This window comes from Ranitomeya imitator, chromosome 9 (genome assembly GCF_032444005.1).
Source record: "Ranitomeya imitator isolate aRanImi1 chromosome 9, aRanImi1.pri, whole genome shotgun sequence".
Lineage (NCBI taxonomy): Eukaryota > Metazoa > Chordata > Amphibia > Anura > Dendrobatidae > Ranitomeya > Ranitomeya imitator.
The window spans coordinates 47069043-47094109 of record NC_091290.1 but is presented as its reverse complement, the minus strand read 5'-3'; the positions used below and the strand labels follow the sequence as shown (position 1 = coordinate 47094109).

General features: G+C 46.6%; 1 protein-coding gene across 2 annotated transcripts in view; it reads right to left on the bottom strand.

The window, feature by feature from the left end:
* AP2A2 (adaptor related protein complex 2 subunit alpha 2) overlaps positions 1-25067 on the bottom strand; it is an 86872-nt gene that overhangs the window by 45833 nt on the left and 15972 nt on the right. For both annotated transcript variants that reach the window (XM_069739705.1, XM_069739706.1), the window contains exons 2-7: positions 23398-23466; positions 10980-11122; positions 9115-9308; positions 8468-8597; positions 4318-4419; positions 3900-4008 (exon numbers count right to left, since the gene is read on the bottom strand). In XM_069739705.1, the coding sequence (XP_069595806.1) occupies positions 3900-4008; positions 4318-4419; positions 8468-8597; positions 9115-9308; positions 10980-11122; positions 23398-23466 (747 nt within the window). The remainder of the gene's footprint in view (positions 1-3899; positions 4009-4317; positions 4420-8467; positions 8598-9114; positions 9309-10979; positions 11123-23397; positions 23467-25067) is intronic.

Sequence of the window (25067 nt, the reverse complement as noted above, 5' to 3'; positions counted from 1 at the left end):
TGAACGGTGCAGAGCACTATATAGCACAGCTTTATATGGCACATCTATGGGGCAATAATGAACGGTGCAGAGCACTACATGGCACAGCTTTATATGGCACATATATGGGGCAATAATGAACAGTATGGAGCATTATATGTGGCACAGCTTTATATGGAGCATCTTATGGGGCAATAGTGAACGGTATGGAGCATCTATTTTTATTTTTGAAATTCACCGGTAGCTGCTGCATTTCCTACCCAAGGCTTATACTCGAGTCAATAAGTTTTCCCAGTTTTTTGTGGCAAAATTAGGGCGGTCGGCTTATACTCAAGTCGGCTTATACTCGAGTATATACGGTAGGTTTCATTCCTTCCTGACAGGTAAACTGCATGTCAGGCACCTATGCATTTTCGGGGGTTGCAGGCACATGTAATATGTAATGTAAGGCACATGTAATATTCACTGCTCCCCTGTGAATCAACTTGGCACAGGTTCAGCACCAAGGTGATGGACAGCAGGTGCAGTGAATATTACATGAGGCTAATGAGCGGGAGCACAGGACCTCCTGCTGTCTCTGCAGCCTGCAGCCAGCCCACCACAGCCCCCTGACACCACTCCAGAGCTGCTCCCCCTCCTCTACAGCACAGGACTGCACACAGATTCGGATTATAAAACGCACCCCCCACTTTCCCCAAAAATTTGGGGAAACAAAAGTGCGTCTTATAATCCGAAAAACACGGTAATCTGTAAAAAAAAAAAAAAGTCAATAAGTATGAAGACATTTAGAAAAAAAAAAGATTTTTTTTAATTACTAAAATAAAAAAAAATGCAGTATGGCACTGCCGTAATTTACTGACCTAAGGGAAAAAAAAAAATAAATAAAAAATAAAAAAAATCGCTTGTCATTTTTAGAGCACAATTTATGCAGTAAAATGAATATCCAAATAAATGATGAAAAAAGATTTAATTTCCTTTATGTTTTTCTGCTTTTCAATACAGGACCTTGGCACGGTTGACTCTCCGTGACTCCCCAGACCTTTCTTGAATAACCACACCACACGTATTTTTGGATAATAACGGCCACAGCAGCCAATTTATTATTGATATTAATAATCAAAAGACCCTTGGTGAGACCCTCGAAGCTAACCCGATCCTGGTCTGGTGATTATCCCGTCGGCACTGCCTCTTCCCTCTCAGCCTTACTTCCAGCCGCGTTTTTCCCATGCTCGGAAGCACCATGATTTGAGGGGAGAGGTTGCCTCCACACCGTTAGCCTGTACCCGACTTCCATCGTCAGGTACCCAACCATCGGTACCGCGCACCCGACCTCCAACATCAGGTGGCCCTCCGGGTCCCACGATAACGTGACCCCGACCTGCCTCGTCGGGTATCACCAGACCACCAACAAAGTAACTATCCACGGTAGGGGGGGTCCCGCAATGCAAGAATCCCCCCTTTACCGAACTTTTCTGCCAGCTTCGAGGACCCACCAACGCCACACCGAGAGCACTTGACCCCCCCCTTCAAGTGCTCGAGACCCCACCAACCAACCCTGCTGTGGCCTTCCGTATACCCCCAAGCATGGTAAAATGAATGGTGCCAGTAAAAACTTCACCTTGTCTGCAAAAAAAAAAAAAACTGATATAACGATGTCGACAGAAAAATAATAATTAAAAAAAAAATGTATGGCTCTTAGAAAAAAGTAAAAACGCAAAAATGAAAAATGACAGTCGTGGCAAAGTGTTGGGTTAAGATACAGATGTCAACTATACCTGAAAACGTGCCGTGAAACAGGGCCAAATAGGAACAGCTTAAATCTGGGAAAGGAATATTCTACCACTATGAGCAGGCAGCGTCTCCAATATAAACAGGCAGCGGCGGCCATGATGTGCAGATGACAGATCACAACGCAGGCAGCAGAACGCATCCTGGCCATACACTGTGTGTAATAAGGTTTAGAGGTCTCAGATGAGGAGAGCAAATATGGCACGTCAGGTGGGGAGGGGAAAATGTGCTCTACGAGTTCACTTTTTGGGCAACAAGTGACAAGAGTTTCCATCTAGACTGCACCTGATACAAAGTCCTCAGATGTTACTGTATGGACGCGCGTGGTCACACCCCCGCGCAAAACCTCTGTATGGACGCACGTGTTCACACCCCCGCGCAAAACCTCTGTATGGACGCACGTGTGTTCACAACCCTGCGCAAAACCTCTGTATGGACGCACGTGTGTTCACAACCCTGCGCAAAACCTCTGTATGGACGCACGTGTTGACACAATCTCTGTATGAACACATGTACACACGCTTCTTTAGTTATCTGGATGGGTTTCTGTGCCCAGACCGCTGCCACTTTACACAGGAGATAAGTTGCAACCATTGATTCGCCACATCAGCAAGCAGCCCAGTAAGCGTCATCACTGGAATCAGGGTATGTGCCACTACTTCAGGCTATTCTCGAATTGGGCAACAAAAACCTGGTGACATATTCCCTTTAAATAGTTATTATCATCCGATACATCCATGGCATATCCACAGGATGTGCAGGTCAGGTTTTTGAAATGTATTCTCCAGCCTTCTGAACGTGCACTCCGCCTTCTAGCTTCAGGTGTTTTAATTACAGCAGGTCCAATACCCCTCCACAGACAGAGAGAATTTTTAGTCTAGGAAGAGGTTTCACATGCACCCATTCAGATGGAGAAGTTTATTCTCAGCGAGGTAAGGCAAGCGTAGGACCTGGTATAAGAGATGCCATAAAGTGGCTACCAGGTACACATAAAATTGGCCATTTTTATGCGCTAAAAGCTCTCATTTTTCATATTTCTAGTGCAGTAATGCAGTTCAAATTTCGTATTTCAAGTTTGTATGTTCTAGCGCTGCAGTGTGCTGCCTTATTTACTTAAATATCCACAGGATGTGTCACATATTTGATCGGTCGAGAGGTTAGAATGCATAATCTCAAGAATGGGGGGTCCCCCATCTGAAGACCACTGCCACTAGAGAACGGTTCCCTCTTTATGGATATGAATATAACCATACAACAGAAAAGCTAGTAAGAACTTCAGCAAAACTACTATGCAAAATGTCAGCTCTAAAAGCCTATAAGCAGCACTTCCATTATGATCCTTACAGTGGTCCATATGTAGCATTTCTATAGCCAAGAGAAGCTGGGGGCAACACATTAGGTACAGATATGGCATAAGTGTGGAAGACCATCCAAAATCCAGCTATAAACACCTACAAAATTCGTCTAGTTGCTTTCAAAGGGAAATCCATGGTTTTCTGATGGCTAATCCTTCAGAAAGACCACAGTTGATAAAAGGAAGGTCCCGCAAGTAAAACTGCAAATCTGCAGCTGAAATCTGAGGTTCTGCTTTGGATTTCGGCCACTGACCCCTGAACAAATTAAAGTTAAATTTTTCCACTGCATATTTATCCTAAGGGGTTAAGAAACGTACTAAATGGTTTTGAACAATTCAAAGCAATGATTTAAGAGCAGTGCGCTCTTAAAAATCGAGAATGTGGGGCAACCACTTTATAAGTGTATAAAAAGATTATTGATCAAGAGCGCGCTGCTCCGCAACCCCTCGGCTATTACTACTTTCGAGAGGGCGGTGCGCTCCCCATTGATTGGACAGAGGCATCATCAAGGCACGATGGCCTGAACTGTGCACTCTCTGATGCTGCAAGCAAAAGCAGTTATCAGAAGGAGCGCACTGCCACTACAGCTGGCTGGATTTATGCCATCCCAAGATCAGAGGTCCTCGCTCAGCACAAAGATGTTCGGTTTTACTTTAGTTAGATGAGTATTAAAGAAAGAAAGGCCGGATTTAGTTTTCAGTTTGCAGCATCGAGACACCTCATAAAAAGGTGTCACATCCAATTATGTTCTGCGGCCATGTAAGAACTATTTATTACCTGGGGGAGGGTAACACTGTAACAGCCTTAGTAATTTCACAGAAAGCCAGGGAGCGGGGACAAAATAGTACGTATAATCCTGAAGGTCTGTGGAGGCCGATGTGACAATCTGCAAGGAGAAACACATGAAGTGTGAAAGTGTGATGACGACACCATACTGATACTGCACAGAGGAGGCTAATGCACTGTCTTAGATTTGGACAGCTCCGAACCAAGACTAGATGACCCAAAATCATTACAACTGCTTGTCCTAGATAACAAATTTGATGCATCATTGGACAATTTTGCAACCCCCTTTAGGCCATCTCCATTTTTTTCTAAGCCTCACCCCCTTGTTTATAGCGCCAAAGAACGTACAGAAATTCTGCCCCTTATGAATCCCAAAAACCACAAACCGGGGGTAGAGTTTCATCATTACCCTACTCAGCCGAGACACTGCAAGGGACACCGAGGTCTTGAACTCCTCAGGATTCTTCTGTGCCAAAGTAGTGATCAGACTGGTGGCAGCGGTCACAACACCCTGCAAGTCAAAGAAAAATCCAGATAATGACATCCATATGACCAGATGGCATCAGCTTTAGATGAAGGCGCACACCCAGTTCTGGTCGCCTAGCTCCAGGACTCCACAGAGAAGGTTAAGCAGCTCTTCATACTTTCACCATCGCCATGGGCCTACAAAACGCTATTCCAAATCCATGGTGCCCTGGATTCCAATAGAAACGTGAACACTTCAGGTGAACTGACCCCCTAGCAGGCTTATATTCTACATAGGAGCTTGTACATGGGATGTCCAGTCACCAGAGATTGATGACCTCTCCATAGGATCCTCTTGGACAGAACATTCTGCAGTACCCGGCAGCGGCTGCTACACATCGAATTAAGCTGTATAGTGCGGCTCTGTTCCATTTGCACATCCGGTTTTTGGTCTAATTGATTAGTGGGGGATATCGGACACACAATCTGAAAATGATCTTATGGATAGGTCATCAATATAGTGTGACTTGTAAACCCCTTTAAATATATGTTTTCCTTAAAAGGCCTCATGTAGGGTCACTGAGGCAGATGTTGAGCGGGGGGCGCCATATCACTTTTTGCCAACCTGCGTGGCAAGGTAGTGAAACCATTAGGCCAAAATTCGGGTCAGATGGCCTACTGCCCATTTTTGTGACCTATCCATGCATGACATAAGCCCCCCTTTTTAATACTGATCAATTAAACTTGGTGTAAATAGTAGAGGGTCTTTTTTCAAGAGTTTTGTTATATTTGGGACTTAAGTCAATATCTGATTTTTTGTGTTTTTTTGCATGGTGGTGGTCCAATTCTGCAGAAACCTGCCGTAATCGGGGGAAGCAAGCGTAAATCTGAACATCATTGTGTTTTGACTAATAAAAAGGTGGTCCTGGATTGGGGAGACTTTCTTCCGAGGGTCCATATGCCTCATGAAGCAGATGCTATCTAATCAGATACAGTTTATTGAAGGGAAAGTGGAAATCCAGCTGACCGAGTTTATGGACACAATCCTGGGACGGTGCAGGGATACAAGCGGTGTAGTCAGCAGGTAGGAATCACGCTCAAGGAAAGTAATTAAGATAAAAAAAAACTTTGCTGGGACATATTAAAACTCAAATTGTAAAAATCCATGGAAAAAAAAATTGTAAGAAAAAAAAAAAAAAAAAATCAGGGATGGGCCTTCTGCGTTTCTAACACTTCAGTTCTTAATCATAGTACAATCCAATAAGAGCAGAATCCATTTTATAGCCAAGGAAAGGAGAAGGGACTATCATATATTGAAAGAAAAATCACAATTACTGGACAGATGATGGAATATGCTGCTTCAATACATGAACATGAGGTCAGATCCAACATTCATTCCTTTTGGAATATGTGTATATACATTAAAAGATTCAGCGAACGTGCGTGAATAAGGCGTTATCTGAGCATGCTCTGGTGCTAACCGAGTGACTTCGGTGTGCTCAAATACTATGTTCGAGTCACGGGCGGCTGCATTTCTCGTGGCTGTTCGACAGCGGCAACACGTGCAGGGATTTCCTAACAAACAGGCGCTGTTTGTGTTGTGGCTGTCGTACAGCCGGGAGACCTGCAGCCGCGGGGACTCGGACACATTCCTCCAGCAGGTCAAAGTCACTCGGACAGCACCTCGTCTGAGCACGGTCACTCGTCACTACTCTATACTTTAAGACACAAACCAAAAAGACTAGGCGTAACAACGCAAACAAAACTAAAAAGAATGTGTATATAGGTGTATAGCACAATACCAGCGTGTACATCCTAAAAAGGTTGAATGGCAAAACCATTCGAAACGTGAGAAAGCAAAGAAACCGCTAGACATGGGTGTAAGAGGGATGGATATGGGACCAAGGGTGATATAAAGCACCTTTATTGAACAGTGGGTGGCAATAATTGGCACTGTGCTTGTGCAGGCACTCTGTGCACACAGGGCAAATTATTGCCACCCACTGTTCAATAAAGGTGTTTTATATTATTACCTTTGGTCCCATATCCATCCCTCTTAAACCCACGTCTAGCGGTTTCTTTGCTTTTTCTATACTTTGAGGGAATTTCATAATATGGTTATACCGAGTATAAAAAAGAAAAAAAAAATATAATAATAATACAAGTTTATTTTCTGTACATTTTTTCCCTTACTTTGTTGTGTAAGGTATTGATCATGAGATTCAGAATTGGCTATTCTTACATTTGTCTTTAATATCCTCTTTCAAAAAGATGGATAACCACACAATCTCGCACTGGTTGCTTTGATCAAATGCGCAAGTATATTGATTACTCCATGGAAATTCACCAATATATACTTAATGTTAATTGTTCTTCAATAAAAAAATAAAAAAAATAGTATTTTTTCTTTCCTTTATAAAAGTTTTTCTACAATGCCAGGGATGTTCCATTGTTGCAAAATTTTCACCTAATTTTCAATATATACACAACCTGTAGTCCCAAAGCGTCTGTTTCACAGATTATGTCCTCATCGTTTGGCTTGGCTGTGAGACATCCATACCGAATTTCAGTGGATACATAATTAATTGTAATGAGTGAACGTGCTGGGATAAGGTGTTATCTGAGCATGCTCGGGTGCTAACAGTGTCTTCAGCGTGCTCGAATGATATGTTCGAGTCCCCGCGGCTGTATGTCAGCGTGACAAACACACACACACAAAAAAAAAAATGGTGTAGTGTGTGCGCCTGTATGGGAAATGCAAAAAACCTGCACTTTGACTTCTGCCAGTAAAAAATCTAAAATTAATTGCTACTACATGTAAAGCCTGCACATTACAACACGGGGGGTTTACTCAGAATAGGTGTCAGAACACAAAAGACCCTCAGAACAAAAACTACATCAAGTTTCTCAGGTGCCTCCCAACACTTTCTGCAAATCCACCAAAGGGAATGTCAGCACTTGGAGGGTTAAAGCAATCGCGAAGAAAAAAAAAAAATATCCACACCCAAAAAAGGAGATAAATCTCATCCCTTAGAGTATAGAGGCTTCTTGGATCACATATACATGTATTCCAAAAGGAGTAAATATTGGATCTGAGCTCATGCACATGTATTGAAGCAGCATATTCCATCTATTATTATAGCGCCATTTATTCCATCATCTATTATTAATTATTATAGCCCCATTTATTCCATGGCGCTTTACATCCAGTATTTGGGATTTTTCTTCCAATATATGAACGTCACTTCTCCTTTCCTTAGGTATAAAAACAGGATTTTTGGTTGCTTACCGTAAAATCTGTTTCTCGGAGCCTTCGATGGGGGACACAGCTCCCCCAATGAGAGGCGACAGAGAAATGGATTCTGCACTCATTGGGACTGTACTATGATTAAGGACTGAAGTGCTCGAAACATGGAAGGTTTTTTTTTTTTTGGACCATTTTTAAATGTTTGAATAAAGTTTTTTATTTTAATTACTTTCTTTGGACGTGATGCTGGATTCACCCTCCATTTGCATTCCAGTTTATTAAAGGGGCATTCACAAGTATCTAAGTTATCCCCGAAACACACAATAGCAAACAACATCCCGATAGCTGAGCGTTTAACTGGTGGGACTGCCACCCATCCTGAGAATCGGGGCTCTGAAGAGCCTCGTGTGAACAGAGCGGTGGGAGATCGTGTGCAATGCAGTGACCATTTTTTGGGATTGTCGAAGAGCAGGAGAACACTGCGCTCCGCAATCTCCAGCGACCCATTAAGAATGAATGGAGCCGCAGTGCACATGGTAGACCACCGCTACATTCACACAGGGCTCTTCAGAGATCGGGATTAGTGATGAGTGAACGTGCTGGGATAAGGTATTATCTGAGCATGCTGGGGTGCTAAACAAGTGACTTTGGCACGCTCGAATACTATGTGCGAGTCCCCGTGGCTGTATGTATTGGGGCTGTCGAACAGCCGTGAGACATGCAGGTGTAGGACTGGAACATATTATTCGAGCACGCTGAAGTCCCTCGGTTAGCACTGGAGCATGCGCAGATAACACCTTATCCGAGCACGTTCACTCGTCACTAATCACAATGAAAGCCCACTTACCAGATGCTGATCGTTGAGAAGATGAACCACCCGCGAGGTCCACTCATTGGTGAGTACAAGATCTGGAGAGGTGCGGTAGAGGCGCAGTAGACAGAGAGCAGCGCTCTGTTTAACACTGTCCATTGTGTCCCTAAAGGAAGGGACATCACAAAGGCACATTAGAAACTCGTATAACGTGGGCCCATGGATCGGCAGATTTGTCCTGAAAGTCCTACATTAGGTGGACCCAAATCACTAAATCTAATCCTTATACATCGGCTGATTCACAGCAATAAAAGATGTACGGTATTTGGCCATAAGAATCCTTCCAAGGTCCTCAGGATAAGGCTGCACCCCACACCTTGCCTCTAGGACTTCTGGGCTCTTATTTGGGCCTCCAACTGTTCACATATTTGCATATACAAATATACTGATTATACAATGAACCATGCTATCTCTATACCTACATATTTTCTGAAATTAGACCCCTGGCACGTTATGAACTTTACACTCGTAGATGTAAACATGGAAGAAAATGCACAAATTTGGGGGGTTTAAACCCCAAGCATAGCCTGACACTACAAATACAAGATCAAGACGATCCAAATGTGAAAGGACCAAAAATCTCCAAAATCCAAACACTGCATCTTCACCAAGGAAGGCCTTACCCAGCAACCAGAATCCGGGGAATCTCTCCGGCAAAGGCTTCTGCCATCTCTCGGCTCCCGACATTGGCAATGCAGTGCAAAGCCAGTCCCATAAAAGTGGGGTTGCGGCTGGACAGGTCATTTTTGATGGCGTTGTTAATGAGGCGGATGAGTTCACTGTTGGAGTTCACCAGCACGGAGATGAAGAGGTAACCCTGAAAGAAGCAGCCAGCGAACAGTTAGTACACCTGTAGGAAATAAAAATGTGCTTCAGCTGCAGTACCAGGCACGGCCACTAAAATATGCATGGCGCTGTTCCTGAAAATAAAGGGGACGCAGCTTCTTCAATGATCTGATCTGTGGGGGTGCGAGCAGGCAGACCTCCCGCTGATATGACAATACTATGGGGAGACCTTCAATAACAAAATATCAGACTTCTTTAATATTAATTTAGATTTTTAAAGCGGCAGTCCCTTGATTCAAAAAAATAAAAATACATCTGGATTCCCACTCAAAACACTCACTTTAGAAGAGATTTCCCAGTTTCGGAAAACCCATTACATGGTTGTAATTTAAACTGTACATCACTCACCCTCCCCAGGTCCAGCAACAAGTCTCTGCAGCTGCTCCCGTAATGGGTTATTGTCTGAAGCAATTATGTCAGATCAACGCTGCAGACAATCAGTGAGCTTAGCGTCTCGTGCAGTCAACTCTGACACAGCCACTGACCTCACCGGTCGGCTGCTGCGGTGTGAAGTCATTAACCCTGCAATCAGTATCAGACACTGGAAGCCGATCTGGACCCGGGGAGGGTGAGAAGAGCAAAGGGTTTGCTTTTTGTTTTTATAAACTGCAAACTAAAGGACGGGTTTACGCTTCGATGTGTCCAGTGGTCGCACATGCTCAGTCCTGGACTCATGGACACAGATGGCAGAGAGATTGCGCCTTTTTCAGGCTGGTCAGTAAGTACTGTTGCATCAGAAGACACTTTCTTACAAATCACACTTTCTTGCAAACACATGGGGGCGCCACCCAGCAACCATGGGGGCGCCACCCAGCAACCATGGGGGCGCCACCCAGCAACCATGGGGGCGCCACCCAGCAACCATGGGGGCGCCACCCAGCAACCATGGGGGCGCCACCCAGCAACCATGGGGGCGCCACCCAGCAACCATGGGGGCGCCACCCAGCAACCATGGGGGCGCCACCCAGCAACCCGCTTGTTAATTATTGCATTTGACGGGATTGCGCAGAAAAGCTGTTCATACACGATGTTCAGGCTCTCATGCACCCATGAACTTGGGGTGTTAAATGTAGATGGATATTGCACTCCACCTGTAAATAAATTGCGCAAATGAAATGCTCTGTGTGCCAACAGTGGATCTAGGGTACACTCATGCACAAAGGCTGTCAGGTGGCATCGGGGGCGTAACATTCATAGTTGCAAAGATCTCAACCGGGCCCATGGGGGTGATGAGTCCACTGACAACAGGGCAAACTTCAACAGGATGTTCATCCTCGAACGCACATTCAGCTGAAGTGTAACATTCAGAAGTGGACATAAATACCAAGAAGGAGCCCAAGATGGGGGTCATTCCTAAATAACTATAGTCCTTACAGGATTTAGAAAGGCTCATACATCTGATCAACATGCAGAGGGGGTGGGGTGGGGGGCCAAATCTTGCACCAAGGCCCATTGGACTAGTTATGCCATGTGTGACATGTCATCCATGAGGACATCTGGGATGTATTAGTGGTACTCAGCAGCTGTGCCGGCCTCTGCCTCCGGCCCCCGCAGGTGCCCACCATCCCAAGTGACAGTGACTAAGGCAGAAAACCTACATCTAAGCAGACGGGGAAGAGGCAGAAGGAAAAATCCCACTTACGATCTGCTTCTCTGTGTACTTGTTGGAGCTGAGCAGATTTACCGCCTCCATGTGGCCGAAGTCGATGTCATGGCCGAGTAAGAAGATGAACAGCAGCTTGCAGACGTATTTCTTCTTGCTGTAGCCGTCCAGAGCTTTGTCTCCTGTGGAAGAAGGGGACACAGGCATGAACGTTATAAGAGGTTGGGGGTCTGGAAATATACAAGTGTGGTGCACGGATCGCACGCCGCGCTAGGTTACCAGCACTGGGGACACAAGAAGAATTTTAAACAAGTTTATGGGAAAGTGGCCAGGACATCCCCTTTAAGGACTATTAATTATTAAGCGTTTCCACATTACAGGCGGCCCCCTGACAGAGCGGCTCGCATACCGAGCAGCAGGGAGAGGTCGGCTTGGCTGATGAACAGAAATAAAGCGCTGACTATACTCCTTGTATAGTGGGAAACGGCACGAGTCTCCGGCTAACGAAAGTCCCTGGTACAATGTTCTGGTGCTGTGCAAAAACCCAGAATCTGGCATCTCCACGTCAGCAAATATCTGTAATAACGCTCTTTATATAGTTCTGTAGCTTTTGTTTTGCAGTTTGAGCTAACTGAGAATCTGTCAGTGAGCTTCTAACTCTTATGGCAGAGTTTGACTGCACTTTCCCATGTTCATAAATCAGCACACAGAAGCACCAAAGGTTCGGGAGACAAGTGTAGAATTTTCTATTTGGACTTTATGCAGCATCCTGGGGCCATCGATAAGAAAGGGAGGGGGGTGTCCAGAAATGGAGATCATCATAGCGGGGGATATAAAAAAAAAAAAAACACACTCACAGACAATCATTATTCTTTGGTCACCTGGCCGCTGAGGTCGACGGCTTGTAGCAGCAATTGATGTAGGGAATCACTGGAGCGGCCTGTCCTGCAGTGATGGCGATTATGGCTGGCAGCTTTTTGACCACCATTATTTTATAACATCCTGCACCCTGAGAATATCTTCTGGGAAGTTGGACAATCCCTTCGTTTGGTTCTTCTAGTGGCTAGTGATCCGCTCTGGTCCTATAACCGAGCTCTGACATCAGGGCCGACCTGACCCGATGTACCGGTGTGTATCCTCCACAGGACGGGTCTCCTTCAACCCCTTCTTTAACAGTCGCAGGTGGAGTGGTGCCGAGTCCGTGTCTGTTACCATATGAAATGCCGCTCTCAATCTCTGCAGCACTTAACAAGCGCCAGCAGGAAGGGGCAGCTAATTCCATGCGCCCAACGGCAGTCTGTGACATGATCGCATTGCGCCAAATTACCATGACAGCCGGGGGTCTGCTGAAGACCTTAGTGCTGGTCATGACAGTACTCCTGTAAAAGCCAGCGCTCATAGGAGATTGTGACTTTCGCTATACATAGCACAAGTATCAGACGAGCTTCAAGTCCCCAAAGGGAACTATTAAGTACAGTAGTATATAAATATATTTATATTATTCTAACCCCTTTATGACCCTGGATGTATAGGTATGTCCACAGTAGTCTCCCTGCATGTGATGCAGGCTCCGCTGCTGACCCCAAATCTTTCTCAGAACATGACAGCTGATCTCATCATGTGCCTATAACAACTGCGGGTGGATCGTGAATCCACCCGCGGCTGTTACCATGTTAAATTTGTGACAGACATTTAACTGTTGCAAACTGGAAGCGTGTCATAACACAAGCCCATTGGCGCCTGTCACGTGATCGTGGGACGCCAATGGGTTGTCATGACAGCCGGGGGAGGGGGGGGGGATCTAAAGAAGACACTCGTGCCTGTCATTGTAAGATCATGATTTATACTACATAGTACAGGGCTGAAGCACTGCTACGTATAACACAGACGATCGCAGCTTCAAGTTTCCAAAAGTTCATAAGGGAACTAAAGTAGTAAAATTAAAAAAAATTAATTTTTCTTCTAACTCAAAAAACTCCCTTTCGCCCCACTGGAAAAAAAAAAAAAAAATTACATACATTTGGTACTGCTGCTTTTGTGAAAGTAAGATCTGACAAATATATAAAACAAGCCCCTAGTACAGCTATGTGGATGGGGAAAAAAATTACAACTCTTGGAAAAGGAAGAAGCCAGAATGGAAAAAAAAAAAAAACTGCCTTGTCATGAACGGGTTAAGGCAATATATACATGCCCCACCATTACCATAGGGAAGCCTTTCTGACTGCCGCACACATCACTACCTACATGAACTTATGGTTCCAAAGGTCAGGAGGCCGCCACGTACCGCACTTATCAGACGCGTCATATCTGAAATACCGCGGCTTTAATGGAATATTTAAAGTGAGAGTAAAGTACAAGTAAAAGATTAAAAATAACCCGAAGCTAATTAGTCTACAGACTCCCGGGGACGCGGATCACTGACGGACAGTCATGTGCGGCTGCGAGGAGGAGATACATGATGGAGGACATCAGAAGTCACTTCCATGACTCCAGGAGCCACTGCGAGATCTTTAGTAGTCCAGCAATAAGAACTTGTATAAAGCCGGGCGGTTCTAAGCACATCCAGACTGCACCGCTAATAAACCAGTAGAAGTGATGGCCAGCTACAATGATACAGGGGCGACCCACTACGTGGAGGTGCCACAGAGGCTCTCCTCCTCCAGTTTCCCTCCATGTCTACAGCATCTATATACTTTGTCCTAAATGTAGCAGAGGCATGCGTGTTCGCCCTCCACTCCATTCATTGTCTATGGGACTCCTGTACCCCGCTTTCTCCGGCAGTCTCACTGACAATGAATGAAGCAAACGGCGCACATTCAGTGCACAGCTTTGTTCTTGGGATTCCCAAAATCACAGTACTCAGACCACCAGCAGTCAGCAAGTTAGCCATTATCCTAAAGATAAGAGAGAAATTATATATATACTAGATTGTGGCCCGATTCTAACGCATCGGGTATTCTAGAATATGCATGTACCTGTAGTATATGGACAATGATGATTCCAGAATTCGCGGCAGACTGTGCCCGTCGCTGATTGGTTGAGGCAACCTTTATGACATCATCATCGCCATGGCAACTATTATGACATCTACGTCGATACTGTGGCCGTCGCTGATTGGTCGAGGCGAATTCGCAGCAGACTGTGCCCGTCGCTGATTGGTCGAGGCAACCTTTATGACATCGTCGCCATGCTGTGCCTGTCGCCGATTGGTCGAGGCCTGGCGGCCTCGGCCAATCAGAGACGCGGGATTTCCAGAACAGACAGAAAAACCCTTAGACAATTATATATATACTAGATTGTGGCCCGATTCTAACGCATCGGGTATTCTAGAATATGCATGTCCCTGTAATATATGGACAATGATGATTCCAGAATTCGCGGCAGACTGTGCCCGTCGCTGATTGGTCGAGGCAACCTTTATGACATCGTCGCCATGGCAACCATTATGACATCATCGTCGCTGTGCCCGTTGCTGATTAATCGAGGCCTGGCGGCCTCGACCAATCAGACGCGGGATTTCTACGTCGATGCTGTGCCGGTCTCTGATTGGTCGAGGCCTGGCGGCCTCAACCAATCAGAGAGCCGGGATTTCCAGGACAGACAGACAGACGGAAAAACCCTTAGACAATTATAAATATATATATATATATATATATACACATACATACATACATACATACATACATATACATATACACAATGCCTACAAGTAGTATTCAACCCCCTGCAGATTTAGCAGGTTTAATAAGATGCAAATAAGTTAGAGCCTTCAAACTTCAAACAAGAGCAGGATTTATTAACAGATGCATAAATCTTACAAACCAAAAAGTTTTGTTGCTCAGTTAAATTTTTATAAATTTTAAACATAAAAGTGTGGGTCAATTATTATTCAACCCCTAGGTTTAATATTTTGTGGAATAACCTTTGTTTGCAATTACAGCTAATAATCGTCTTTTATAAGACCTGATCAGGCCGGCACAGGTCTCTGGAGTTATCTTGGCCCACTCCTCAATGCAGATCTTCTCCAAGTTATCTAGGTTCTTTGGGTGTCTCATGTGGACTTTAATCTTGAGCTCCTTCCACAAGTTTTCAATTGGGTTAAGGTCAGGAGACTGACTAGGCCACTGCAACACCTTGATTTTTTGCCTCTTGAACCAGGCCTTGGTTTTCTTGGCTGTGTGCTTTGGGTCGTTGTCTTGTTGGAAGATGAAATGACGACCCATCTTAAGATCCTTGATGGAGGAGCGGAGGTTCTTGGCCAAAATCTCCAGGTAGGCCGTGCTATCCATCTTCCCATGGATGCGGACCAGATGGCCAGACCCCTTGGCTGAGAAACAGCCCCACAGCATGATGCTGCCACCACCATGCTTGACTGTAGGGATGGCATTCTTGGGGTCGTATGCAGTGCCATCCAGTCTCCAAACGTCACGTGTGTGGTTGGCACCAAAGATCTCGATCTTGGTCTCATCAGACCAGCGAACCTTGAACCAGTCAGTCTCAGAGTCCTCCAAGTGATCATGACCAAACTGTAGACGAGCCTTGACATGACGCTTTGAAAGTAAAGGTACCTTACGGGCTCGTCTGGAACGGAGACCATTGCGGTGGAGTACGTTACTTATGGTATTGACTGAAACCAATGTCCCCACTGCCATGAGATCTTCCCGGAGCTCCTTCCTTGTTGTCCTTGGGTTAGCCTTGACTCTTCGGACAAGCCTGGCCTCGGCACGGGAGGAAACTTTCAAAGGCTGTCCAGGCCGTGGAAGGCTAACAGTAGTTCCATAAGCCTTCCACTTCCGGATGATGCTCCCAACAGTGGAGACAGGTAGGCCCAACTCCTTGGAAAGGGTTTTGTACCCATTGCCAGCCTTGTGACCCTCCACGATCTTGTCTCTGATGGCCTTGGAATGCTCCTTTGTCTTTCCCATGTTGACCATGTATGAGTGCTGTTCACAAGTTTGGGGAGGGTCTTAAATAGTCAGAAAAGGCTGGAAAAAGAGATAATTAATCCAAACATGTGAAGCTCATTGTTCTTTGTGCCTGAACTACTTAATACTTTGGGGGAACCAAACAGAATTCTGGTGGGTTGAGGGGTTGAATAATAAATGACCCTCTGAAAAGACTTTTCACAATTTAAAAAAAAAATAAAGAAATAACATTCTTTTTTGCTGCAGTGCATTTCACACTTCCAGGCTGATCTACAGTCCAAATGTCACAATGTCAAGTTAATTCCAAATGTGTAAACCTTCTAAATCTGCAGGGGATATATATATATATATATATATATATATATATATATATGTGTGTGTGTGTGTGTGTGTGTGTGTGTGTGTGTGTGTGTGTGTGTGTGTGTGTGTGTGTGTGTGTGTGTGTGTGTGTGTGTGTGTGTGTGTGTGTGTGTGTGTGTGTGTGTGTGTGTGTGGTGTGTGTGTATATATATGTGTGTGTGTGTGTGTGTGTGTGGTGTGTGTGTGTGTGTGTGGTGTGTGGTGTGTGGTGTGTGTGTGTGTGTGTGTGTGTGTGTGTGTGTGTGTGTGTGTGGTGTGTGGTGTGTGTTGTGTGTGTGTGTGTGTGTGTGTGTGTGTGTGTGTGTGTGTGTGTGTGTGTGTGTGTGTGTGTGTGTGTGTGTGTGTGTATATATATATATATGTGTGTGTGTGTGTGTGTGTGTGTGTGTGTGTGTGTGTGTGTGTGTGTGTGTGTGTGTGTGTGTGTGTGTGTGTGTGTGTGTGTGTGTGTGTGTGTGTGTGTGTGTGTGTATATATATACATATATACACACACAGTGCCTACAAGTAGCATTCAACCCCCTGGATTGATTGGGAGAGATAGATATCTCTATCAATCCAGGGGGTTGAATGCTACTTGTAGGCGTGTGTGTAGGCGTGTGTGTGTGTGCGCGCGCGCGCGCGTGTGTGTGCGTATATATATATATATATATATATATATATATATATATATATATATATATATATATATATACAGTGGGGCAAAAAAGTATTTAGTCAGTCAGCAATAGTGCAAGTTCCACCACTTAAAAAGATGAGAGGCGTCTGTAATTTACATCATAGGTAGACCTCAACTATGGGAGACAAACTGAGAAAAAAAAATCCAGAAAATCACATTGTCTGTTTTTTTAACAATTTATTTGCATATTATGGTGGAAAATAAGTATTTGGTCAGAAACAAAATTTCATCTCAATACTTTGTAATATATCCTTTGTTGGCAATGACAGAGGTCAAACGTTTTCTGTAAGTCTTCACAAGGTTGCCACACACTGTTGTTGGTATGTTGGCCCATTCCTCCATGCAGATCTCCTCTAGAGCAGTGATGTTTTTGGCTTTTCGCTTGGCAACACGGACTTTCAACTCCCTCCAAAGGTTTTCTATAGGGTTGAGATCTGGAAACTGGCTAGGCCACTCCAGGACCTTGAAATGCTTCTTACGAAGCCACTCCTTCGTTGCCCTGGCGGTGTGCTTTGGATCATTGTCATGTTGAAAGACAGCCACGTTTCATCTTCAATGCCCTTGCTGATGGAAGGAGGTTTGCACTCAAAATCTCACGATACATGGCCCCATTCATTCTTTCATGTACCCGGATCAGTCGTCCTGGCCCCTTTGCAGAGAAACAGCCCCAAAGCATGATGTTTCCACCACCATGCTTTACAGTACGTATGGTGTTTGATGGATGCAACTCAGTATTCTTTTTCCTCCAAACACGACAAGTTGTGTTTCTACCAAACAGTTCCAGTTTGGTTTCATCAGACCATAGGACATTCTCCCAAAACTCCACTGGATCATCCAAATGCTCTCTAGCAAACTTCAGACGGGCCCGGACATGTACTGGCTTAAGCAGTGGGACACGTCTGGCACTGCAGGATCTGAGTCCATGGTGGCGTAGTGTGTTACTTATGGTAGGCCTTGTTACATTGGTCCCAGCTCTCTGCAGTTCATTCACTAGGTCCCCCCGCATGGTTCTGGGATTTTTGCTCACCGTTCTTGTGATCATTCTGACCCAACGGGGTGGGATTTTGCGTGGAGCCCCAGATCGAGGGAGATTATCAGTGGTCTTGTATGTCTTCCATTTTCTAATTATTGCTCCCACTGTTGATTTCTTCACTCCAAGCTGGTTGGTTATTGCAGATTCAGTCTTCCCAGCCTGGTGCAGGGCTACAATTTTGTTTCTGGTGTCCTTTGACAGCTCTTTGGTCTTCACCATAGTGGAGTTTGGAGTCAGACTGTTTGAGGGTGTGCACAGGTGTCTTTTTATACTGATAACAAGTTTAAACAGGTGCCATTACTACAGGTAATGAGTGGAGGAAAGAGGAGACTCTTAAAGAAGAAGTTACAGGTCTGTGAGAGCCAGAAATCTTGATTGTTTGTTTCTGACCAAATACTTATTTTCCACCATAATATGCAAATAAATTGTTAAAAAAAACAGACAATGTGATTTTCTGGATTTTTTTTTCTCAGTTTGTCTCCCATAGTTGAGGTCTACCTATGATGTAAATTACAGACGCCTCTCATCTTTTTAAGTGGTGGAACTTGCACTATTGCTGACTGACTAAATACTTTTTTGCCCCACTGTATGTATGTATGTATGTATGTATGTATGTATGTATGTATGTATGTATGTATGTATGTATATATATATATATATATATATATATATATATTTAAATTTTTTTTTTTTTTTTTTTTTTTTTGGTTGGTAGAATTAACCCTTAAATCCAGTGAGGAACAGACAAAATCTCCCTTTTTTCCCCCCATCTTTGAAACAGTTGAAAGTTCCAAAAACTCAAAATCCATAATGTGAAGCCGTCAGTGTCTCGGCTTCCAGGACATTGTGCCGAGCCGGGCAGCATTTTCACTTCACTTTGCACTTTTTCAGAAAGGAAATCTTGGTTATCTAGCAGAGTTTCCTGTTTTTGATTTTCCGAGGGACTTCTCTGCGTGTCACTCCGATTTGTACAACCTCAGCTTTCTGCGCGGACATCCTCTGACCTCTAGCCAATTCCTGCACTCATCTTTCCATAGAGGAAAACAGAAAAGTCAACAGATAAATCCTCACATCACACGCTTTGAGAATCCTCCAGAGCTCGGAGAGGGCAGACAACTATACGATTTACAGCCTTACAGCCACATTCCAACTAGACTTGTCTGGCTTCAGTCAATACACTTGCATTAAGCGAGTTTGTGCACATCTAGTCGGCACATGTCCGCATGTATGCAGATCACATACTTGAGCCATGTACTCGCTGCCGGATCGAGAGCATCTTCATAGCACGTGCCACATGAGTTCTCAAAAATCAGCAGTCACATAGTGACAGCACTTGTAGCCTACGGCCGGAAACCCCTTTAAAAGAGGCTCGTCATACGGATAGTTCATCAACATCGATGGCGGTCTGACACCGAGCACCCCCACTAGTCAGACATTAGCTCCTATGGTCAGATGTAAACACTGGATGGAGATGTAATGTGGCTGCTGCAAAGTACTGTAGATCAATTGCCAATCAAAAGGATGGCGGCTGATGTGCCGTATTCGGCAGCGAACACATCGAACAGAGCCATGCAGTGCTATTCTATTGGATGGGGTCCTATAATGCCCCAAGCGGCGTCTCCCCACCATTAGTCTACAGATGCCCCAAGGGACATCTCCCCATTATTAGTCTACAGATGCCCCAGGGGGCATCTCCCCACCATTAGTCTACAGATGCCCCACGCGGCATCTCCCCATTAGTCTACAGATGCCCCAAGCGGCATCTCCCCATTAGTCTACAGGTGCCCCAAGGGGCATCTCCCCATTAGCCTACAGGTGCCCAAAGCGGCGTCTCACCCATTAGTCTACAGATGCCCCAAGCGGCATCTCCCCATTAGTCTACAGGTGCCCCAAGGGGCATCTCCACATTAGTCTACAGGTGCCCCAAGCGGCGTCTCCCCCCACTGGCCTACAGATGCCCAAAGCAGCGTCTCACCCATTAGTCTACAGATGCCCCAAGCGGGGTCTCCACATTAGTCATCTGTAGACTAAAGTGGCTTCTCCACATTAGTCTACAGATGCACCAAGTGGCGTCTCCCCATTAGTTACAGATGCCCCAAGCGGCGTCTCCCCCCCATTAGCCTACAGATGCCCAAAGCTGCATCTCCCCATTAGTCTACAGATGCCCCAAGCTGCATCTTCCCCATTAGTCTACAGATGCACCAAGTGGCGTCTCCTCAGTCTACAGATGCACCAAGTGGCGTCTCCCCATTAGTCTACAGATGCCCCAAGCGGCGTCTCCCCCCCCATTAGCCTACAGATGCCCAAAGCAGCATCTCCCCATTAGTCTACAGATGTCCAAAGCAGCATCTCCCCCATTAGTCTACAGATGCCCCAAGCTGCATCTCCCCCATTACTCTACAGATGCCCCAAGTGGCGTCTCCCCATTAGTCTACAGATGCCCCAAGCGGCGTCTCCCCCCCATTAGCCTACAGATGCCCAAAGCTGCATCTCCCCATTAGTCTACAGATGCCCCAAGCTGCATCTCCCCATTAGTCTACAGATGCACCAAGTGGCGTCTCCCCATTAGTCTACAGATGCCCCAAGTGGTGTCTCCCCCATTAGTCTACAGATGCCCCAAGTGGCGTCTCCCCATTAGTCTACAGATGCCCCAAGCTGCATCTCCCCTATTAGTCTACAGATGCACCAAGTGGCGTCTCCCCCATTACTCTACAGATGCCCAAAGCAGCGTCTCCCAACTCTCACACCGCTTAAACACAGCTGCCAGAAAATTGAAGTGGTTCAATAGCAGAGATTGGAGGCAGCAGCTGGCTGTATAACACAGCGGGCACACGCTTTGTGCAGAGAGGTCTCAGCTCTAGAGCCCATAACACAGTACTATGTTACGGGGTGGGAAGGGGCTCATGACACTTTAGGGTACAGTTAGTTACTGCAGATTTTCACATTAGCAAAATCTTTACCAATGTGTGAGGATTTTAGGGCAGAAACTGTTATGCAATAGGTAAAATCTGTCGTAAATCACAAGGGTGAAATCTGCTTCAGAAACTGATGCGCTGCGGACGGCAGATCAGCACCACCATCCGTGTCCGCTGCAGATATTCAGATTATACACAATTACTCTCCTGGAAAATCCACTCGTTCTCCAGTTTACACCATAACAGCTGGCATGATATAGATATATACCGTATATACACATCACACATACATAGTGATGCCAAGTGACAGAGTCGACAGATCTCTGCACAACACATTGCACTGTAATCAATGCCTATAACAAGCCAAGAGGCCAATAGATGTACGCGTGGAATCAAGGGGGCAGCCGGGTGTGGGATCCACTCCGCACGGCCCCCAGATATCATCTGTGTTGTGGAAGAATGAGCTTGTTCTGACAGCGGAGGATGAGTAAGTGCAGCGCTGCCGATGGCTCATCCGCCCTGTTGCTATGGAGCTGGGATCTCGTCACGACATTAGGATGCTGCTATTCTGGAATCAGATTAACTCCTCTATTCCCCATCGAGCTGCCGAAAACACTCACATGTCATGGAGGCAACAGATGACAGACATTACTGTGCACTCACACCACAGATATATACATATAACCATGTAATACAAGCGGAGGGTACATAGTGAGACGAGGGCTGGGACAGCGACAACCCACACACAGGACCACCAACAGAGGAGAGAGCCAACTCCGGCAACTCGCAGGCTCATCTGTTTACAGCACACCGACGAGAAAGAGCGCGCGACAGAGAGCGCGCGACAGAGAGCGCGCGACAGAGCGCGCGACAGAGAGCGCGCGACAGAGAGCGCGCGACAGAGAGCGCGCGACAGAGAGCGCGCGACAGAGAGCGCGCGACAGAGAGCGCGCGACAGAGAGCGCGCGACAGAGAGCGCGCGACAGAGAGCGCGCGACAGAGAGCGCGCGACAGAGAGCGCGCGACAGAGAGCGCGCGACAGAGAGCGCGCGACAGAGAGCGCGCGACAGAGAGCGCGCGACAGAGAGCGCGCGACAGAGAGCGCGCGACAGAGAGCGCGCGACAGAGAGCGCGCGACAGAGAGCGCGCGACAGAGAGCGCGCGACAGAGAGCGCGCGACAGAGAGCGCGCGACAGAGAGCGCGCGACAGAGAGCGCGCGACAGAGAGCGCGCGACAGAGAGCGCGCGACAGAGAGCGCGCGACAGAGAGCGCGCGACAGAGAGCGCGCGACAGAGAGCGCGCGACAGAGAGCGCGCGACAGAGAGCGCGCGACAGAGAGCGCGCGACAGAGAGCGCGCGACAGAGAGCGCGCGACAGAGAGCGCGCGACAGAGAGCGCGCGACAGAGAGCGCGCGACAGAGAGCGCGCGACAGAGAGCGCGCGACAGAGAGCGCGCGACAGAGAGCGCGCGACAGAGAGCGCGCGACAGAGAGCGCGCGACAGAGAGCGCGCGACAGAGAGCGCGCGACAGAGAGCGCGCGACAGAGAGCGCGCGACAGAGAGCGCGCGACAGAGAGCGCGCGACAGAGAGCGCGCGACAGAGAGCGCGCGACAGAGCGCGCGACAGAGCGCGCGACAGAGCGCGCGACAGAGAGCGCGCGACAGAGAGCGCGCGACAGAGAGCGCGCGACAGAGAGCGCGCGACAGAGAGCGCGCGACAGAGAGCGCGCGACAGAGAGCGCGCGACAGAGAGCGCGCGACAGAGAGCGCGCGACAGAGAGCGCGCGACAGAGAGCGCGCGACAGAGAGCGCGCGACAGAGAGCGCGCGACAGAGAGCGCGCGACAGAGAGCGCGCGACAGAGAGCGCGCGACAGAGAGCGCGCGACAGAGAGCGCGACAGAGAGCGCGACAGAGAGCGCGACAGAGAGCGCGACAGAGAGCGCGACAGAGAGCGCGACAGAGAGCGCGACAGAGAGCGCGACAGAGAGAGCGCGACAGAGAGCGCGACAGAGAGCGCGACAGAGAGCGCGACAGAGAGCGCGACAGAGAGCGCGACAGAGAGCGCGACAGAGAGCGCGACAGAGAGCGCGACAGAGAGAGCGCGACAGAGAAAGAAAAAGAGGGCGACAGAGAAAGAAAAAGGGCGACAGAAAGAAAAAGGGCGACAGAAAGAAAAAGGGCGACAGAAAGAAAAAAGGGCGACAGAAAGAAAAAGGGCGACAGAAAGAAAAAGGGCGACAGAAAGAGAAAGAGCGCGACAGAGAAAGAGAAAGAGCGCGACAGAGAGAAAGAGAAAGAGCGCGACAGAGAAAGATAATGGACAGCAAGAGAGTGCAACATAACAAGAGAAAAGCATAGAGTGAGAAAGCGCAACCTAGAAAGAGCAAGAGTGCAACAGAAAAAAAAAGGAAGAGTAAAAAGCAAGAACAGATGAGAGAACAAGAGCATGAGACATAGAAAACTATAGAAAGACAAAGCAAGCGTGAGACGAAGAATGAAAAAAAGAAAGCGCCATATCCATACAGTGTCAGTGACCGTACATACCCTTAAATTTAGAGCGAATGTTAGCCAGTTCCTTATTTATCCTTTTGATTTCTGCTTCTTTGCTTTTACCTGAAACAAGAAAAAAAATTATGTAAAATAAATATTAACTCTGATCAGTCATAAGCCTAATTTAACAGGAGTACAGGGAGGTGAGCAGGCCGGGTCGCGTGCACCGGTGCCAAGTATCACTTATCAGCTGTTTGAATCAGAATAAGAGAGTGCACACCAGCCTGCCGATATCTGCAGACGTCCCGTCACCGGCACTGCTCACCTCACAGTTCAGAATACCCCTTTAATTAACCCATAAAAAAAAAAAAAAAAAAAAAGCTCCCCTGACATGACGGTGCTAGTAGGTAATGATGATCCCCATTAAATATAAAACCCTGGAAACGTCTTTTCTTAGAGCTGCATTGCGGCAATTCTCAATGATGGTCCCAAGTAAAGTATGGAACTGTTCTGTATACCAAGGGACCAGCATGGTCCCCACCAGAGAGACCACCACTGAACAGAAGACAGACCACTACCTCCGTACAACGCTGCGTTATCCTCTCCGATACTATTAGAGAGGTGTATTTGGAGGATGTGATATTAGGAGACGTCTGTGGGTGCGTGCAATGTACATGTGAGATAACATGAAGGCTCCTATAGATAAGTGCAGTCAACTGTCAATTGGACGAAAGCCAAAAGAGACATCCTACAATTGTATGGGGCAGATGGAGTGCCAACTAACAGACCTGCAACCAGCAGATAATAATGACCATGCAGAACCTAAAAAATGTCCAGACCAAAAAGTAACATAGTAACATAGTTAGTAACATAGTTAGTAAGGCCGAAAAAAGATATTTGTCCATCCAGTTCAGCCTATACTCCATCATAATAAATCCCCAGTGATCTCAGAAAAGTGAGAAATAAGGAATATCCCCATCAATGGTCAAGGAAAAAAATAAGTCCAATATTCAATCATCCATAGCATCGGGGAGGTCAATTAAAATGGTAACCAAAAAAAAAGGGGAACAGGTGCACAGGAGAGCCATTGCGAAGGAAAAAACGTAAGGGGACACAGTGATGAAGCAGAGCCCCAGACGCTTTATTCTTAGTGGGGATTCTCAAAAATCTGATTAAAAGGGTTTGTCCTTTCTGTAGATTAGAGAAAAACATTGATGTCTGACAGCACTGTGGAGTCAGTAATCTCCGACTCCACATCACTACATAAAGTGCAGCACAGATTCATCTGATCTAAGGCTACTTTCACACTAGCGTTAACTGCAATCCGCCGCAATGCGTCGTTTTGCAGAAAAAACGCATCCTGCAAAAGTGCTTGCAGGATGCGTTTTTTCCCCATAGACTTGTATTGACGACGCATTGCGACGGATTGCCACACGTCGCATCCGTCGTGCGACGGATGCGTCGTGCTTCTGCGGACCGTCGGGAGCAAAAAACGCTACATGTAACGTTTTTTGCTCCTGACGGACCGCATGCGCGGCCGGAACTCCGCCCCCACCTCCCCGCACCTCACAATGGGGCAGCGGATGCGCCGGAGAAATGCATCCGCTGCCTCCATTGTGCAATGCGTTAAACGCTAGCGTCGGAATCTCCGACGCTAGTGTTAAAGTAGCCTAAAACTGCACAGCACTGGTCACTACTGAGCATGTACATAAAGTGCAGCACAG